This window comes from Carassius carassius, chromosome 22, assembly GCF_963082965.1.
Source record: "Carassius carassius chromosome 22, fCarCar2.1, whole genome shotgun sequence".
In the NCBI taxonomy this organism is placed as follows: Eukaryota; Metazoa; Chordata; class Actinopteri; order Cypriniformes; family Cyprinidae; genus Carassius; species Carassius carassius.
In genome coordinates, this window is record NC_081776.1 from 8273172 (window position 1) to 8294071 (window position 20900).

A 20900-nucleotide genomic window follows, 5' to 3' on the forward strand; every position below is an offset into this window, starting at 1 on the left:
AAGTGCGAGTTTGGATGACCTTCAACCATAAGGGAACAAAAGAAATATTTTCTCCAGTGGCTGAATGGAATTTCTTGCTGTGTAATTGAAGGACAGTTTTTTTCTTATGTGCAGAATTCATTTTCCCAAACTATTATTCATTCTAGCTGTCATTTTAACCTTTATGGCAGATCTGCCACTTTGAATGAAATATTTTCATTCTAAATGAATCATAATCTCATTTAAACATGGAAATGTTGTCAAATTTTTGGCAAAAATTTTTTTTAATAAAAAATAATAATAATATGATAATAAGATGAGAACATATATAATATATTGAGCCCCGTACATGAAATGCAAGAAAAAAATTAATTGTGCGCACGATTTACTAATTCGTTCCCTCAATTTACGAAAACGTGCACATGATTACTATTGCGTTCCCTCGATTTACTATTGCGTTCCCTCGATTTACTATTGCGTTCCCTCGATTTAGTATGGTGTTCGCTCGATTTACTATTGTGTTCCCTCGATTTGCTAAATTGTGCGCACGATTTAGCAAATTGAGGGAACGAATTAGTAAATTGTGCGCACAATTTATAAATCGAGTGAACATAATAGTAAATCGAGGGAACGCAATAGTAATTGTGTGCACGTTTTAGTACAGTGAGGGAATGAATTAGTAAATCGTGCACACGATTTAGCCTTATATTTTTTCCTGCATGTCATGTGCGGGGCTCCATAATAATACAATCTAAATATTTAATGTACTAAAATATAGTATAAAATAAAAAAGTGTCCCAGATGGAAAGGCTTAGGCCCGCAAAAATGAAAATAAAATCTTCAAAGCAGATGCAAAAGATAAAAGGAAATCATATTTATACAAAAAATAAAGATTTATTAGAGGAGGAAAATAGCTATAGCTAGTTTCGGCATAAGAGTAGATTGACTGTAGCTAAATTCTATTAGATTATGACTAGCATGTAGCTTAGAAAGTTAAGTTTTCAAAAGCAGGTTCTCAAACAATGCGAACTCACCATTACACGTATAAATGGACAATATCGGTTTTGTCAAACTCCAAAATTGAGGATGTCAAAACAAGCAAGTTAACATGCAATTGACACAAAACTGTCAGGCTTCACTGTCGTATGTCAGCTCAACAAATGCTACCAATTATTCATAATCTCACCAGCTGTGTTTCGAAAACAACTTCTGACATTCTGTCACAGATCTTTTACAGTCGTTTTTTCTCTCTTTTGTCTCATGTTAAAATTCAGCAGCCGAGATATGACTTCCCAATGATAAGCAAAGACAAGCGACCAGAATGAACGCAGCACAGCGCTGGATATTTCTGTTTAAGCATCCTTGAGCAACTCTCAGACAAATGAGAGAAACATAAGATGTGTGTATGCTATTAATCACACAGAATAACATGTTTCCATAGCAATTGATTAAGAGCCAGGCTGGTGTTGCCGCTGGGTAATATGTGAAAAGCACACACATAAACCTCCAACACACAAAATCCCGGCCTGTGATGAATGTAGTTGACAGGTGACTCACATGCCATTAAAAATGATTTCTTTAGCCTGGAAACACCACCCTGAGCACACAATTTTTCACAACTGCTTCAAGGAACAAAGAGAAAGAAAAAACATTTATGAATAAAACAGCAGTGAAGCAATCGATCTGAAAAAAGACATTTGTCAGAGAGTGAGTGAGTGGTGACCAGCTGACAGAGTCAGACTGATTCAGAAACCGGGTTACTGCCGCAGTGTACCAGAGCGTTTGCACCTGCGTTTACTGGGTTAAAACTACTACTAAAACAGATTGACTCCTTGTACATTAGTTTATTAATAAAAACCTGGACTGATAATGCTGGCAATCATGGTCCAGGTTTACTTTTTTGCTACAGCTGCCAGTGAGATGGAAAGTAAGGTCCATATTCAGTCCACAAATACACCCCAAAATATGTATTTATTTTGTAATTACTTTATAAATAATAAATTATATAAATAATTAGAATAATAACAGCAGCAACAACAACAACTTTGCATAATTTAGATTATAAACATATTATAATTTTGGAAGCTTCACGCAAAGAAAAATATTCCACGGGATGCCACGAAAACTGACAGCAATAAATAAATAAATACAATTTATATTAAAAAGTTTAAATTACTCCAATGACAACAAAATATAACAGCAAAAAATAAAAATACAACGAAAACAAAACTAATAACATTAAAAAGGGGTTCATAATTGAAATATAAACAAAACAGCAATAAATAAATAAAAAGTAAATAAATGAAAACACAAAAGAAAATAAAGGAAAAAGGAGCTCATAAGTTATAACAATTATTAAGCAAAATTTTATATATTATAATTATATATTTAATTTTATATAATAATTGCGTTTAGTCCTAATAGTATAATTTTGGGAGCTATTAAAGTGTCACAAGTCTCTGATTAACATCAATCACATCGAAGGTCAGATTACTGTTCTTACAAATCTTAAAACATGTATTGTGGCAAAGTAACCAGCTAAATAGAAAGCAAGTTTTATTTATGCACCAAAGCCAATTTACAATTACATTAGGCACTTAGTGAGTGTTAATATTGGATCCCACTCGGAATGCAGTTGTGAACCACAAAGTTTTACTATTACAAGCTTTCTATGGGATTTTAAGAATTGTCTCAGATTGTATGTCAAATGCAATGAAATGCTTCAAATGCAAAACAGCGCCTTCAACAGTAGACCTTCATATTCTAATGAATAATTCACATGTAATTCAGTCATTCCCTTTGGCATTTTAGCTGTTTCCTGGCTTCATTTACATTTCATTCACTGCATGACCTCATAATCAAATTAGACTGCTAGAACAAATGGATCTGTTCATAAAGATTCAAAATAAGGAAATGTAACATTGGGCAGAAACTAGGACTTGGTGATATATATTGCTTATTAACACATTCACAACACTACTGGCAATAAAGACAACAAACTTCAGAAACAAAATACTTAAGTTGAAGTTATATTTTATAACTTTTATTATATATATATATATATATATATATATATATATATATATATATATATATATATATATATATATGTGTGTGTGTGTGTGTGTGTGTGTGTGTGTGTGTGTGTGTGTGCGCTCTTGTTTTTGTGACATATCAGGACACAACTCTGTATAATGACATGGGTATGACACAGGTATTACAAGGATAGGGTGACTTATTTTATTTGCCTACAACTTACTGGCACTTAAATGTTGTATAATATACAATAGCAAATTTCTTCACATATTTAGTAAAATTAGTTTATTTTGACTTAGAATGCAGTTAAAGGGCTGCTTTGTATTGGAGAAGCAGGGAGGAAGATGAAGATGAAAAAAAAAAACATTTTATATATGAGCTCATATGAAATACAAAGCACAACTGGAGCTTATAAAGTGCCTAAAAGAGAGAACATGACTGAGTAAGAGAGATGTGAGAGCTAGAAGCAAAGTGTTTGTGGAGGGGAGAATCAATCTGAAGGCTAACTCAATCCCTCAGCATTATCTGGCTTGGTGGCACGGGCCACGGGTCCAGATTGCAGATGATCTACATGCCTTTATGTAAGTGAAGCTAATCTGTCATGGCCTGAGGGAGGAGGGGAGAGCCAGACAGAGCGCCGGGGCTCCATCACTCTTACTCAGCCCTGCCAGTGTGGTCTCATAAACTACCACTGCTAATGAAACACAGGCACAACACACAGCTGACAATCAGCTGCACAGCAAATAAACATGTAAGATAGATGGATGGATACACAAAAGAAAAGAAGGACAGATAAATTGACAGAAGGATCAACTTTTTACCTTTTAAATCTGTGCTTTAATCAAGTTCTAAATAATTATTTCTGTGCATTATTAGCCGATTCTTTCTGGAGCCCGCTGCTTTGTTTATCTCTAGTGAATGCTATTACCAGCCCTACAATAGTGCTCATGCAGGTATTATTAAGCTTTTATCGCTTCTTTGGGAATACAAATCTATTTGTGCTCCAGTTTTCGAACTGAATTTACGGAAGTTCTTTTCTCGCTACCCACTCGCACATCTCGGCTCATTTCCCATTCTACAATTAATTCAGTCATTAATCCTCCATCCCAGTCAAGGGCACGGCCCGAGATCTCTTAATTAAGGAAGAAAGAGGGAGCAGGAAAAGAAAGTTCTCGGTCTTCAAACGAAGCTCTAACTGGCACGCGGCTTTATCTGATAATTTAAACTCTTTTAACCCCTCTTATTTAATCCCAAACACACACTTCTGACATCCAACTCTTGATTAATGAAATTAGCTCAGCGGAAGTCAAATAACATCAGCCTTGGACAGTGACAGCGTTAACCCCAGGTGCAGATTAGGAGATCTGTAGCTTGTCTGAGGAACAACTATTGCTGGGAATCGCAGAGATGAGAAAGTGATGCAAGAGGCCTTTGCACTGATGTTAAGTGAGCACTTTTACTTCTGATGATTCAGGTTGCACCATGTCATCCAAAAATGTTCTTGGGTTTAAAATATTATACAAGATGACTTGAAAAAGACTTTCGTACCATATCTCAAGATTTTACATTATAATAAAATATATTCTTAGTTTATGAAAGATACAGGACTTCAATTAAAGGGGTAGTTCACCCAAAAATGAAAATTCTGTCATCAGTTACTCACTGTCCGCTTGTTCCAAACCTGTATGAGTAAGTCAATGGCGACTGTCTACTATTTGGTTACCAAGATTTTTCACATGTAGTAAATGATGACAGAATTTTCACTCTGAACACATGAACTTCACCTTTGAGACAATATGACTTTTCTTTATAGTAGACCTCATAAACAGATGTGAGGCTGTTTTCAGTTTTCATTGGCTCAAATCTCCCCTGATTTTTCACAGATTCAGGCCATAGGAAGTTCATGATATGCAGGATAACGTCCGGTCACATAGTGGTAAATCTGTAATAATAATAAAAATAAAAAAAATTCTACTTCAGTAAATCAATCGTACTTATACATAACTAAAAGGGCTAATCTATATCCTGTTCACCACAGGAGATCAGGGTCATGACACATACTAGTGACTGTTTCCATCCATAATGGGTGGTAATTATCAGTTTCTCACACCTGAAGCCAGAATAGAGCAGCTTTGAGAGTGTGAAACACTGTGTTGGTTTAATTACCTGCCGTTCGATGTCTGCTAACAGACTACTCGCTCCCAGGCGGAAAAGGTGAGAATTTAGCCACTCATCTCCAAGCTCTTCCTTCATCAGGGTCAGCCACACCACAGACTCCTGCGCTGTACGGATGCCTCCCGCAGGCTTGAAACCCACCTGAGGAACAAAAGCATCAGGCAGCAGGCTGGATGATGTATGTATAATATGGTGATTTTGAGGTACAGTGGGACCTTTACCTTATAGCCTGTCCGCAAGTAGTAGTCACGGATTGCCCGCACCATTACTATGGCAATGGGGTAAGTGGCATTGACAGTCTCCTTGCCAGTTGAAGTTTTGATGAAGTCAGATCCTAGTAGATAGAAAGTACAGGAGACACAAAACCTTTTGACTACTGGCATGAGGTCTGGTCCACTTTCATGGTTATTTAGGCCAAAAAAGCCAATTTAGACAATTACTTTATTTAAATTAAGTAATTACTTAAGTAATTAATTGGCAATTACTATATATATATATATATATATATATATATATATATATATATATATATATATATATATATATATTTAAATGACTAAAATCTTGATTCATTTAATAATGCAAATATTATTATTATTTGAAAAGCTTTAAATTATCAAATAATTTGACCTATTTATGAATCAGTCACAATATGGTTAGTTCAGGCTGGTAAATGTCATGCGAAGCCTCTCCCAAAAACGATGATGAATCGATGAATAAATGATATTTACCTCAAAATTTGATATATGACCTCAAAAAATGTTTTAAAAACTTGTTGAACTTAATCATTAAGATATAATCTCACATGTATTCAAAATGTAAGGAAAATATTCTGTTTATCTAAGCAAATAATTAAAAGTTTACTAAATAGAAAAATAATTAAATAATAAGAAGACAAAACATGAGTTATATCTAATTAATTTGATATTTTTTAAGGTCATATATCATATCTCGATATAAATATCAGTGCATTTTGGGAGTCACACCACCTGACATTTAGCAACCTGAACTAACCATATAAATAAGTGAATAATTTTGACCTTTAAGAATATATTTAAAAAACTTTCTTAACATAATCATTAAGATGCGTACAATCACATGTATTCAAGTTGTAAAGAAAAAATGCTATTAATTTTGACTTGAGGATTATACCACATGCCATTTTCTTCAAGCTGAAAGTTTTCTTAAATTATACAAAAGATTTTAAAAACTGCGAATGTACTGTGAAAAGTACATTTCTTAGAACATGACATGTTTCTTAATAGTCAAAATGAATCCGCATACTCCACTGATTAGTAATTCTAATTGCAAAATCTTCCATCTGACATTTGTTTTGTTCCGACAGACAGGTCAAAGTTAGGGGTGCATGATAAATATTGGCCGATAATTAATGTGCATCTCGTCAGTAAAGCCGGTTCTCTAATCAGAGGTAAATTCCATCAGGTGCGTGATTTCACATAGAGCAGCTGTTACTACACAGAGCTGTTGTTTACTGACAAACTGCGCAAATGCACGAACGTGATTGATTAGACTGATAGATAACCGACGAGATGCGCATTAATTATTGCCCGATATTTATCGTGAACCCCTAGTCAAAGTTCACTCCAACGAGATCTGAAAATAGAAAGTCCTGCACATTTTTAGCATCTCCATTCAAGAACTTCCGAGAGGCGTCAGATTTTTGCACCACGACAGGACATTAGTCGCGAGGGCAAGGGAGGCTAGACAAGAACATATGGTCCCGTCTGCAGGGTGCAGAGGGTGTGCATTCATTCATTAATAAGAGCTTTCATTTCTCCCTTCCTCTCCTTCATAGCCAATTACGGTTTATCAGCGTTCTGATAAAAATAGAAGATAAAATGATGCTTCTGATAGATGAACCACAAACTGTGGACCAGCTCTAACCCCCATCACCCGAGTCCAGCCTGCCCTTCCTCGTGTCTAATGACTGTTCATTACCGCACAGAACAAGATGAACATTTTCCAGTTCATTAAAGATAGGTTCTATATGTTTTTCCACTCTTTTTTCCACCCCTTCCCCTTTCCTCTGACACTCTTTAACTCCATCTCTCACCCTCCCCCTTAAACTGACATAATCCTTGAGATTCGTTCTGGGGAGTCTTAATTACACGATAATGGATAACGGTTATTAAACGCAGGCGACAGTAATGAAGCTCTATTCATTTGCGGCGGAGCGGAGGGACACTGCCAGAGAGCGTGGGAGTAAAATAGCTCCGGCGTCGCAGATTAATAGGTGAAATTATCATTCAATTTCAGAAACCTCATACGCAATTCATAGGAACAAGGGGAGATTAAGGAATGAGCACAGAGACAAAAGCAATGCATTTTAATAACGATCCCTATCAGAGCCGCTGACAATTGGGTACAGTAATCGGCTTAATGTGCAATGGCTATTTAAGCATACAGTCACTGGCCTGTTCCGTGTGTGTGTGTGTGTGTGTGTGTGTGTGTGTGTGTGTGTGTGTGTGTGTGTGTGTGTGTGTGTGTGTGTGTGTGTGTGTGTGTGTTTGGATATCTGGATGCAGAGTGCAGAATGGATGAGCAATGGCGCCACGCTGTGGGCAAAAGATCAAACTATCAAACTTGCTAAGGCAAGCCTTACTGGAAGTATTTTTCATAACAGGAAACCAGATTTAACTGGTTAGCTTGTGAAGTTAGTTCCTGCTGGTGAATGCGGTTACTGCACAGACACTCAAACTTATTTGTGTTCTTCTGAAAAAAGGTAGAAATTAAATAATATGGTAAAAAAAATATATAATAATAATAAATAAAAGCCTTATTTACACAGTAATATATAATGATCATTTAAACAATTATACGCTACATAAATGTTTGTTAGACAATTGTTAAAATAAAATAAAAATGTACTTAACTATATGTTATAATAAAAAACTGAAGCCCTAATTACAGAATAATGGATAATGATAATTACAATTATATGTTACAAAAAATAAATGCAATTTAAAAACTGTTTCAGCATCTCTGAATTCAAATTCAAATTTATATATTTTTTTGGCATGAAGTTTGATACAAATTCAAGTTTTGAAGATTGATACAACTGTACTGATATCATAATATAGTGAAATTCTTTAAAAGAAAACCTCATCAAGTGGTTTGGCATAAACTTGGCATCAGAAAAAGAAGTATGCATTGATATAATTTATGATATTATTATATTTTAATATTATAATATTATAAACTATGTCCATATAATAATAATGTCCGAAGTCATGGGGAGCAATAAAAAAAAAGAAAATAATAATAGACAATGGTAATTGAAATAATATAAATTACCAAAAAATATATATTAAATGAATATAAATGCATTGAATCATAAGCCCTAACATTTTTGCATATTTTGTAAGTAGGGCTGGGATAAACGATTATTTTTTAAACGATTAATCTAGCGATTATTTTTTTCGATGCATCGATTAATCTAACGATTAATTTTTCCAGACCAATTCGATTTCGATTATCTCCCCATTAATTGACTACTAACAATTTATACATGTTGATTTACATATCTGAATGAAAAAAACATGAATTCCTTAACATTGCAATATATGTTTATTGCTCTTAAAATTACAAAATAAAAGACTGACTAAGAATGCATTACTTTGCACTTGTATAGAGATAGCATTCAATAAAACCTTGAAGCCTTGAAAACACATAGCTTACTGAAACAAGCTTACTGAACACATAGGGCCTAGCTTACTGAAAAAAGAAGTTCTTTCAGATAAAAATAACAACAACTTGATGTCTAGCATTCAATCAAAAAGGTCACCCAAAATACTTGTTTAGAGCAATTGAAAGAATACAGTAACCAATGTAAACTTTAGGGCTTTAAGCTAATACAGAGAGTGCTTTTCCAAAAAATAAAAATTAACAGTGGGAGCCAGCAGCCTGTCATGTAGAAAAAAAAATCACCGAATGCTCCACGTGAAACTTTGGCGTTGCGCCCTTTTTCTATCGTGTCTAATTATTTTGGTTAATATGCACGAGGGAGGGAGAGAAAGAGAGAAAGAGAGAGAGAGAGAGAGAGAGAGAGAGCAAGACAGCGCTCGTGTAGTTTGAAGACTGTGAGTGCGCGAGCGCGCGTGAAACTTGGGTGTTTCGCCCTTTTTCTATCGTGTTTAATGATTTTGATTAATATGCACGACGGAGAGAGAGAGCAAGAAGCGCTCGTGTTGTTTGAAGACTGTGAGTGCGCGCGCACAGCCGGGGCTCTCTCTCGTACGCGACCTGTCAGGCGCAGTACAGATCACTCACCGATCAAATAAGGTTTGACAGCCGCCAAAAAAAAAAGATCAATGCAGAAAAACCCCTGGATTGGTTATATGACGTTGGACAGAATGTTGATCCGGCCATCGCGTATATTCAGCGCACATAAGGTAAACGTTTTGCAAACGTTTTTTAGAGAAATAAAAACAGGTCGACGAATCGATGTGCATATTTTGCGTCGACGTATTTTTTGTGTCGACGTCATCGATGACCTCGACGCGTTGTCCCAGCCCAATTTGTAAGGCATATTTATCACTGAAGCAAATCAAGCTTGAAGTACAATGGTGTGAAATGCTCATGGTACAAGACAGTGAAAGAGATGTGACAGACCTCTAACATTCTACTAATAAACAAACTTTTGAAAAACTCTTGTTGTTGACATTGTAAAATAATTATTCATCTATCTGTTTCTAAGTTCAAGCCTGTACGACTGCAAGCAGTTTCCTAGAGAAATCCCATTTCTGCAATTTACAACTCAATTGCACTTCTGATTCTGAGATCTATGTCTAATGTTCTCACCTGCCATCATGGACACCAAACTGGCCTTGTAGACATTTGTGAAGGTTCCCAGCTCTCCCACTGCCAGGATGGTCTTCATATGGGAATCTCCACAGGCCTCTCTGAACTGCCGGATCTCATCATAGAGGGCTGAGGAGATTATAGAGATTAAAATTAACGGTCATCCAGTTGTATGTTCACCAACTACCAAACTAGAACTAAGGAAAAAAACATGCTGATGGTTATGGCCAGTGTCAGCTAGTCAGTCTAGAAGAGACCAGCTTAAACCAACAGCAAAATTATTTGTATTTTTGTTGGAGTAGTATCTGAATTCCCTTAATACCCATTGTTACACACACCTGCCCACTGCCCAGTGAGTGCCAAAGTCCGGTTTATGACAATATCGATCTCCGTAGCACCATCCTCCACGACCATCTGTACCTCTGCGAGACGGGTCTTCAATGGCGTCTGTCCAGCAGGGAAACCAGTGGCCACTGAAGCAAAGAGAATGAAAAAAGAGAGTGTGCGGTGAGACAATGCGGTTGCACCCTCTCTGGGAAAATGTCTGAGGAAGAAATGAAACGTGTTTTAAGATCAGCTGTTTCAAATGTCTTACCAGATGCAACAGGAAGACTAGAGTTGGCTGCTTTAAGAGACTTCACAGCATCAGCCACCCGTGAGGGGTACACACAGACTGCTGCAGTCGTGATTCCTGAAATCATGCACACACACACACACAGTGTTCAGGTTGGAGAAAACTAAAATTAATTTAACGTAAGACAATATAATGTAAAAACACATAAAAATGCAGAATGAAAATATAAAGAAAACCACATAAAAGTCCTTTTAATGTCTAATGTTTATTATGTTGCGTACAATTGTTTTATTTAGGAAACAGAATTTAAGTTGTTGAAGTCTCTAATCTCTTCAGTCAATCAACTTCTTTGTCTCCCTCTTGTGGGCGGATCTACAGTGACAAGCCTATGTTATTTACACTGAAAACCATTAACACAAAAATATATAATTAAATAAAATAATATCATAAATAAAATAGATATCGCCATTCAGAGGTTTGAGGCATGGTAAGACTGTTAGTGACTTAAAAACACAGAAAAGTGTTATACACTAAGTAGACAGCCTAAAGGCCCTTTTTACTGCTGCGGGTACCGCCGCCGCGGCGTCTGTAAAGTGCATTTGCAGCTTTTGACCGCTGAGTGGCGCTTTAAGCACAAGTTATCACACAAGCGCATCACAGCACATTTTCGCAAATAGACGTCAGTTTTGCCTCGCTGATGTGTTACATTTGACAGCTTCAGTCACGGAAAATGAAAGAATAAGACTATAGTTAATATATTTAATATATTTAATATGTAATATTCACAGATAAAAGTTTGGTACTTATGAAGTTATGTGCATTTATTAGAACGAATTCAAGCAGGATAAATGTCAAGCCTGTGCCTGAGTCTGTGCTTATATTTTTCAAGTTACATGGTATTATTTTATTTTAGATATTAGACATATTTTTAAATATTAGACATATTTTAGATTTGATACATTTAAAAGGTGTGAGATATTATTTATATTATATGAATTATGTGTTATATTATTCAAAAGAAATTGTGGTTTACTTTGCATCGGAGCATTAAACGTGGTAGCCTATTTTAAGGGGGTAGCCTACATGGATTAATATGCAATGTCAATATTTTCATATATTATGCCTATATTTTAATTTATATTTTAAAATCCCTTTAATAAAACAACATGCATTTTTGCTGTTCTTTACCTGTCTTTTATTTTGACAGATAACTTCTTGGCAAAAAGACATTTGTCTGTAAACTGATTAAGAAATTGTTGCATGTTTAAACATGAAGCGCTGTATAATTTCGTTCACATTAATTATGCCTAATTAGCCTAAAACAAGAAACGAATAAATTAAACCTGCACGATTTAGCTAAATCTTTGAAACTCTAAAGAATGGACGGATTAATAAACCGTCCTCACGATTAAACTCAAGTTCTCTCATTATAATCAACAAATTGCACACGATGTAAAATAGAGCTTCATTAACTGACAACATAAGTGATTTTAAAGGGAGCCTTCTTTAGGCTACTTGCTTTTAGTGCTGGGCAATGGCATATGGCCTAAAAAAAAAATCAGATTTATGATTTAAATCGATTTTAAAATCAATATTCAAATGACAAAGAAATTTTTCAAAACAAGTTTTAATATAGTTATAAACTTATAACTGAGACAAGATGATAAAAAACTGTAATGTTATTACCTTAATGCTGGAAAGACCTTTTTTATTTTATTATTGTTTTTTTTATATTATTTTTTTATTATTTGCTAATACTAGCCCATCAGCATTTGTGCAAATTTTGTTTGTGAGGAAAATAACAGTACATTTTTGTCAGTTATTTTATCTAAACATATCGAACAATTTCTTCAAGATTTCAAAATCAAACAGCCTACTGATAATGTAATAGCACTGTAAGATTACATTTGTTTGAATGCATTATTGCTAAAGCTATTGCGTGTGAATGTGCTTTATCTGTTTAAATCATACTTTAACCCGAAAATAATCAGTAAAAGAAACAGACAAACTAATATAGCCTTTAACATCCCGCTCGACTATTGCAGTCATTATAACCTGATCAAGCCATAGCTAAATATGTTTAACATGAATTCTTGCTGAATATGCAGTTATATTACGGGCTGTTGGCATGAATTGTACTCGTGATGGATGCTCCAGTCAGAATCACATCGCTCCGCTCATCCTTTTCTCGGCAGCGTGTCTCTGTCAGACTCGCGGGGGAGGGTTGAGCCACTCAGAACTGTTAAAAAGAAAACCGATTTTCATTCAAACAAACCGATGTAAATTACAAATTCGAGTTAATTGATAAAATCGATTTATCACCCAGCCCTACTTGCTTTCATATTATTTAATGAAAAAAAAAATCTAGCTGCATTTAAATGCAGGTGTGTAAAATATGTGCAAGATTTGCACTGCACGTGTGATGGTAGATGTGCAGCTTTTATTCTTATTTATTTTATCTTCATTGCAAATTTTGTTTGGTTTCATTTTGGATAAATTGCATGTAAAAAATAATTTTCGTTGTAATGCAAAATGTGAATTAATATTCATATGCAAGTATTTGTGCAAAAATTATTAATTCACATTAATGACAGGGCGCATTAATATTCAACACTCAACAATCTGTGAATGTTGCATTGCTCTGTCCGAGAGAGCCAGCACTGTGAATTTCATCTTGCAGCAGACAAGAAAACATTTGTTTATTAATAAATAATTAAAATGTCTAATGTTTCACAATTATTAGGCTACTTCTGCATGTGTGGCAAACTTAATGCATGTGCTTGAGCGTGTAAATTTAATATAAACCTCTGATTAGTTGAATATAACAAATGAACGACTAGAACTAGAAAAATCTTACGTGGGGACAGACCATTTTTTTAGTCTATAACCAAAACAACAGTCCTATATAAACCGGTTCAGCAACTTTGAAAGCCTCATAAGACACTGTCCATATGAAAGAGCAATTCACACCTTTATCTCGACCCCCACAAGCCACACATAACTAACCCCAAAAACCCAACCCCCTCCAGCTGAACAGAATTCGGTCTGTGTTTTGGCTCTGAGGAACGGTGTGTTACTGGGCTGAAACATGCCTGCACTCAGCAGCACTACTCTTTGTATTGATTATATTCTCGCAGCCCATATTATTATTTTCACAAGACCATAATGATAATAACAAATCATCAATTAATAATTAATCATTATTTTACGAAAATCATTGTTATTTGTGATCGTGGATGTTTGCGGAAGGCTTTAAGACCAAGCGGAATCCTTTTGTTCCCACCTCACAGCGCGCGGGACTCGCGCTCAGTGATGCAGCTTCACTGTCTGCGGTTTGACTTTACTGAATCAGATTGAGGCGAATACAACTTATTGATCACGAGCCCAACATTTAGCAAGCAGGAAAACATTCATTCTACCTGAAGGAAGACGTATTTTAATGAGCTAATGCTGTTAAATAGAGAGAGAGAGAGAGAGAGAGAGAGAGAGAGTCCAGTCTAGGGATATTCTTAAACTTGGAGCTCATTATATCCATCCATCCATCCATCCATCCATCTTCTTCCGCTTATCCGGGAGCTCATTATATTGAAGTACAAATCCAAACACCAGAAAAGTTATGCATTTTATGAATAATGAAATGTTATAAAAAGTATGCATTTTATTTATTCACATGCAGTATGGTTGTTGGTATTTAGCAGTTAAAACTTATTTTTAAACTTGAATTTAAATACTATTAAACTAACTTTAAAATATCAAGGAGTTTATAAACTAAAAATGGTAAAATGTCACAGTGCATGTTAAATAGCCTAAATGAACTTGTGTTAATAATATAATTCGATTTTTTTACATGAAAAACTCCTGTATAAAATGGGACAGCAACCTTTATATCAAACATTTTTAAATCGTCCACAGCTAAGCAATGCGAGAGGGGGATCTGCGCCAGAGCGTGTGAAGTGAATACGATGAACGAAGTCATTTTCAGATGCAATGGGAAAAAAATAGCCTAGATTAGGCCCATGCAGGCTCTGCTCTGAAGTATATAATACTTATAATTACTGTAAACCCAGAGTAACAAATTTTAACGGATTAATCCCTTTTTTTATTTGCTGCATGTTTTCTTTCTTTCTTTATTTTTAAACACGCTAAAAAATAAATTAAGTTTGTGAGAGACAAAAATTGGTATAAATCGTGTATAGGTTTAATTTTAATGTATTAATCACCTATTTTCGTTTGCTGCATGTTTTTTTTAATATATATATATATATATAATTCATGTATAAATTGCATTTTATTACATTTAGAAATAATAACGGCTGGCCTAATAATGTTATCATGTACAAACAGGATATATTTAATTCCCTTCACTTTACAACAAATCCTTTAAATTTAACAAATATATCAGAACAAAACAAGAATTTAAAATATAGAATTCTAATGCATAAATATAATTGCAGTATATAATAATATAGGCTTAGCTATAAACAAACAAAAAATAATAATAATTTAAAGCTAAGCATAAGGTAAGGTTGGGCTTTCTCATTCTATCACTCGGGAGAAATCCGATTCCATATTCGTGATGTTGCCCATTTGAAGCTTAAGTATTATTCATGAGGTAAAATAGGCTTTGTTGTTCACGCCTGTTTCAGTATCGATGGAAAAAAAACCATAATTAACAATATGTGGAGTAAGTGGATCGCTGCTAACGCTGAATGTCTGTTGAACGACTGCTGTTTCCAGTGAATATGTGCACGAGACACCAGCACGATCAAACAGCAGAAACAGAAAATACTAAATTTTTGGTCACACATAAGGCATAATTAAAAAATGCAAAGTTTTAGAAGTTTGAAAAAAATCAAGAATAAAAACAGAGTTGATAATAAATATTGCTAAATGCTGGACCGTTCCCATTTCGCTCTGAATATGGAACCTGAAATTTTGTTTAAACCAAGAATGAACCGAAATGAAAATGAAATGAAGCTTTTTATCCGTATATATATATATATATATATATATATATATATATATATATATATATATATATATATATATATATATATATATATATATATATATATATATATATATATATACATATATATATACATATATACATACATACATACATGTGCCTTATATTTATTTACTGTTTAATAACAATAGCATGCATATGATCCGTTGTGTAAAGGTCTTCTTTTAATTTTTGATGAGTAGACTGTAGCCTAAGACTACACTCTAAAAAACGCTGGGTTGAGGCCGCTGGATAGGACTTTGGGATGTTTTAACCCAAGTTTGGGTTGAAAATTGTTCTCTGTTTTAACCCAGCGGGGCTGGGTTGAGAACGCGTACGTGAAGGAGAGCACGCAAGTCACGTCAAAATCGTACGTCTCCAGTGCGAGCAGCCGCCATTTTCTCAGCATGAAAGAAGCGAGAAGAGAGTGAAAGACTATGGTAAGTAAATATTCAAAATGTAAAGTTATCGTTTATTGTTTACCCGGTTGTATGAAAGGCGGAAGGTTTTATGAAAGGCGGAAACAAAGAAGCTTAACGCTATATTAAAAAAAAAAAAAAAAAAAAAAAGGACGCGGTTTTCGCCTCAGACACGGAGGTCTTAACGGCATCATTTAACGATACTAAATGGAAGAGGTAATTTTAATATAACGTCCGTGAATGTATTTTGTCATATTTACATAAGATTTTACATTATCTGTACTTTTTGAGTCGTTAATAGACGGTTATAGCCACGGTTACACTCATGTTAATTTGCCTTTTTTTCGCGGTTAAACTGAATGTATGTTTGTCTCCTAAAGGAAACAGCATTGTGTAGTAAAGACTAGCATAATTATTTTGAGGCTGTTGAAGTGGTAACTGTTAAAATTATGTTTTACATGTAAGATTTCAGACTTGTCCAGTTGTCTTCATTGTCCTCGCGCCGAGAGTTAAGACACAGAAGCTGTTTCTGTGAGGAATCTCAGACTGTGAGGAGGAGGAGGTGTTCTTCTGAAAAGAGGGACGGACGGGTTTAAGGAGAGTAAACTTCAGAATAACATCGTTATCTTTATTTTTACTAAGACTAAAATAATGTTTGTTTTTGTAGATGTTGAAATCCAGAGACAAGATAGCCTCATTCTTTTGAGACTGATGTGAGTTTTTTTATTTTTTTGAAAATTCATGTTTCTGTTGTGTCCTCCCTGTTTAATTCAGAATTTTGATGCAACAACAGTGTGATCACATGTTCATATTTTATTGAAACCATTGATGTCCCTCTTTGCAGAACTCTAACTAACTTTGGAGTTAAGGACACACAAGTCTGCTTGTGTGAAGAGGTGGTTTTCTCAGCTTCTTCTGAAGAGAGGGGAAGATAGTTTAAGGCAAGTAAACTTCATAATTTCATGTTATCAGTTGTTGTTGTTGTTTTTTACTAAGAGTAAAATAATGTTTGTTTTTTGTTTTTGTAGATGTTAAAAGCCAGAGACATGGGAGAGCATCATTCTTTTGAGATTTTATGTAAGTTATTTTTAGAAAATAAATGTTTCTGTTGTCTCCTGTCGGTTTACTTCACATTTTGATACAACAACGGTGTGATTACTTGCTCATTTCATTAAAACCATTGATGTCTGTGTTGTTCTTTGCAGAACTCAAACCAACTTTGGAGTTGTCTTGTCTGATTTGGAGAGTCATCATTCTTGGTCTTCCCTCTTAAAGGTAAAGTTCACACAAAAAATCATTTACTTGCCCTCATGTCATTCCAAACCTATAAGACTTGAATACTTTGAAATGAATATATTTTTCATTTTCTCATAATTTTGTTAATCCATTTATAGTCTAGATATTCAGTATTTTCAAGCCTCATAAATAGAGTTATTGTAGAAGTAATTCATTCCGATGTTTATATATGAATAAATTCTAAATTATATGATAGCAAACATGTATGTTCAAAATTAAATACTGGTCTCCCAGACTAGCAATGGAGGACAAAAATTAATAGAATATTAAATATATTCATTTGTTTTCCAAAAATGAGCAGAGTTTGTGTGGGTCTGGAACAACATGAGGGAGAGTAAATTATGACCATTTTCGTTATTTGGTGAACTAACCGTTTGAAGAGCAGCCATCTACGTAAATGAACATTAGTGAGGTATATGAATGTCATGTCTGTTTTAATGTTTCAGTAAAGAAGCTTTCTGAAAGCAATACATTTATTCAAACAATACTAGCCCTCTCACTAGTGCCGCCATTTATAGCCTTCACGAGAGCTGTGGTGGACCGAGACATTAAACAACCACACAAAGTGTTGAAACTTTAAAACAGATTATTTACCTTTCCTTGCGGATGTGAATACACCTCTACCTGAAAATGGATAGTTTAATTAAATGTTTTATTTTTTCAAATGTGTTTCTCTTAGGCCACTGATGAAGAACAGGTGGTGACTGGATGAATGCTGATCAAAGAAGAGAACGTCCTTTCCCCTAAACTGATGCAGTAGTGGTATTAAAGGAGGACGCTGCCCTGGATGATGTAGAAGATGTCACATGTGCTGATGGGGCTTCTTCATGACTACGTCAATTATGCTAAAGAGATCATGAAAGTTGACAGTGATGCATGATCCGTATTCATCGACTATGAAACAAACTGTAAGTGTATAATTTGTAAAAACAAGGTTAAATGCTTTTTCTGTGTTGTTTAGTAGAAGAGTTTACACTCTGTCATTCATACACATGCTCACATTCTTTCACACACACACACACATACACAAACACACACGTCTGTTAAATGTTATAATATCAGAGTTAATGTTGTGATTTATTTGTGTATTGTCATGCCAGAATAGTTGGTAAAGAAACTAACTAATTGTAAATTTATTGGATAATAGTGTTTTCGTATATTTTTAAACAATATATGCATTTGAACAAAGTCCAATTTGATCTTAAGTTATATTCAACAAATGTTCAATGCTTTATGAACTCTGTAGCTGTTAATGCCATCCTTTTCTGCATTTCTTCTTACATGTTACTTTTTGACTTTTCTCTTGTTTTTAATAAATTTCCTTTTGATAATTATTGTTTGTGTGTAAAAGTGATATTTAAAATGAACAATATTTATAGGTTTAATGCCTAGCTCAATTTGGGTTCATTTTAACGTAGCAATGCATTGTTTCCCCCACATCCTTACACTCAATTGGTGGCGGCACTCTGCAAGTTAATTTTCTGCCAGCAGGAGGCGTTAAGCGGGAGAGATAGGTTTCGACGGTAACGGCTGCAAAGCGGCGCTGAGCTCACAAACGCTGCCTTATCAAGCAAGTTGTTTTCAACCCAGCAGTTTTTAGAGTGTATCTTACGTTTTAAAATTAACTCACTGTAAATGTTTGAATATTTTTTAAAGACGTTACAATGTTATATCATAATGTTATTGTTGTTTTACTTCTTCCTTTTATCTCATTTTACAATTACATTCATTTCGCAATCCGTCCCTTTGCGCCACCTGGCGGTAGTTTCGCGAATGATTTTAACACGCGACTGAATTACAGTTACCGCTGCGGCGGTAAAGCCCAATTAGGCTGTCTACCTACTGTATTTTTACATTGTAACAATTTAAAATAGCTGTTTTCTATTTTAACATATTTTAAAATAATAATAATAAATGGGATGCAAGATGAATTTTCAGCGGCCATTACTTTAGTGTCACATGATCATATGGAAATCATTCTAATATGTGGATTTAAATTATTCATTACATTTATTTGAAATTGAAAACTTTTAAACAGTAGTGTATTATATTTTAAGTGAGAAACTCCCTTTATTTGTCATTAAGCTGTATTATATAGTATCATTAAATGTACTAGTAATCTCCACGGATCCAAATTTCTGAATTGATTTGTCAGTTATTATGATCTAAAATGCTTCTTACAGTAATTTGTTTCATGGATTTAAATGGTTTAAAATGCATTTTTAGTTACATTTAAGTGGGACTTTTTTTATTTTACATTGCAAACTGCAAGATTAGTAACAGAAGATAACACTCATGTGGAATCAGTCATTCGAGAGCAACAAGAGGGATGATGTGACAAAATTATGAAAAAATCCTCCAGGCAGAGGCACCTTTCTGACAGACCTTTGTTGTGCATGTCCATGCTCTTCAGCAGATCATGACGGATTGGCTGTGTGGCCTTCATACAGAGTCGATGGACATTGGAAGGTGTATCGTCACCAGCGAGGGTCGTCAGATCAATGCATGTGACGGCCTTCAGCAACCAGGCAGCCTACAATAACAATGCAGGTCATTAAAGATGTATTTGAGCTGGCATAAAGCAAAATCGGGAATACAGTAAACTGTTTACCTGCCACTGTTTTTTAGCCACTTTGCATCCCTGGATCTGCTGAGATCGTTTAAGAACAGCCTGAGTGTTGACTCGGACTTTTGACACCCATTCCAGATCTAAAATAAGGCAAGAATAAATAATAAAAGACGTTTTAAAGTCAGTTATTGTCTTGTTATTGCCCTCTGCTCAATGGGACACACAAGTCATGTGAGATTCATTAAATGCGTTTCATCTGTAAATAGTTTTAAAATAACTGTATATATGGAAGGAAGGAAGAAATCCAGAATAAGATTTTAAATTAACTACAAAGGCCAGAAGGTTGAAATAGGAGTTCATAACTGGTCAGATGGAGTTGAAAATTAACTACACATAACACTAAGAATATACTTTGCACTTTACATGTTCAGTTTTCAGCATATAAACTACATCACACCAATATTATCTGTAGCTCAATCGTAGTTCACGAAAAAAACATCTGTCCAGTTTAATTAAATGTTCACACTATCACGTGGAAAGGGTAATGTAGAGTTATAGATTAACGTAAACGCCTTGCTTCGTTTGGAGATTATGTTAATAGGATGGAATTAAATAAAAACCGACTCACCAAGATGCATTCCTGGATTTCTAGCGGACATGATAAAATATAAATTACTGAATGCAATGATTTCCTCCATAGTGGTCCATGCATGAGGATCCTGGCTGAGCTTCATCTTTTCGCTTGCACCCAATCCCCTGCTCCATGTCATTTTGTTCCGAAGTCGATGTTCTTGCATCACAAGCCTTCCCCCTTAGCCTCTCCATCGCAGCTCTTTGAAGAACTTTCCTCACATCCAAGTGGATCTTCTAGGGGTCTCCCTCAACAGGTCCCTCAAGCATTGAGCAATGTCTATTTCGTAGCTGAAGAGGTTGTGCCACCTTGTTGTTCTTATTTATCAGCACCTCTTGCTCGTTTAGGAACAAGGCCCCTTCAAATGCAATTTTCCACTGTTGCATCTTCTC

General features: G+C 34.9%; 1 protein-coding gene and 1 long non-coding RNA gene across 2 annotated transcripts; one reads left to right on the forward strand and one right to left on the reverse strand.

Annotated features, from left to right (window-relative positions):
• Positions 1-4761: 4761 nt before the first annotated feature.
• Positions 4762-20559, reverse strand: LOC132098358 (deoxyribose-phosphate aldolase-like). The gene is made up of 9 exons (XM_059504494.1): positions 20506-20559; positions 19920-20017; positions 19694-19841; positions 10607-10702; positions 10350-10484; positions 10012-10140; positions 5412-5524; positions 5182-5331; positions 4762-4957 (listed from the first exon to the last, which is right to left on the reverse strand). Exons 1-9 carry the CDS (start codon positions 20534-20536, stop codon positions 4901-4903), a joined length of 957 nt encoding a protein of 318 aa, XP_059360477.1. The 5' UTR covers positions 20537-20559; the 3' UTR covers positions 4762-4900.
• Positions 16878-18241, forward strand: LOC132098357 (uncharacterized). The gene is made up of 3 exons (XR_009422886.1): positions 16878-17089; positions 17218-17287; positions 17988-18241. It is a non-coding gene; the product is annotated as an uncharacterized LOC132098357 (long non-coding RNA).
• Positions 20560-20900: the final 341 nt, after the last annotated feature.

Bases quoted from the DNA above. Each gene is read 5' to 3' on its own strand.
- LOC132098358 (XM_059504494.1), bottom strand. From the start codon at position 20,536: ATGTCCGCTAGAAATCCAGGAATGCATCTTG. The intron at 19,842-19,919 runs GTAAACAGTTTA...TTGTTATTGTAG, and splicing joins TGGCTAAAAAACAGTGGCAG to GCTGCCTGGTTGCTGAAGGC. The intron at 10,141-10,349 runs GTGTGTGTAACA...TAATCTCCTCAG, and splicing joins ACTCACTGGGCAGTGGGCAG to CCCTCTATGATGAGATCCGG.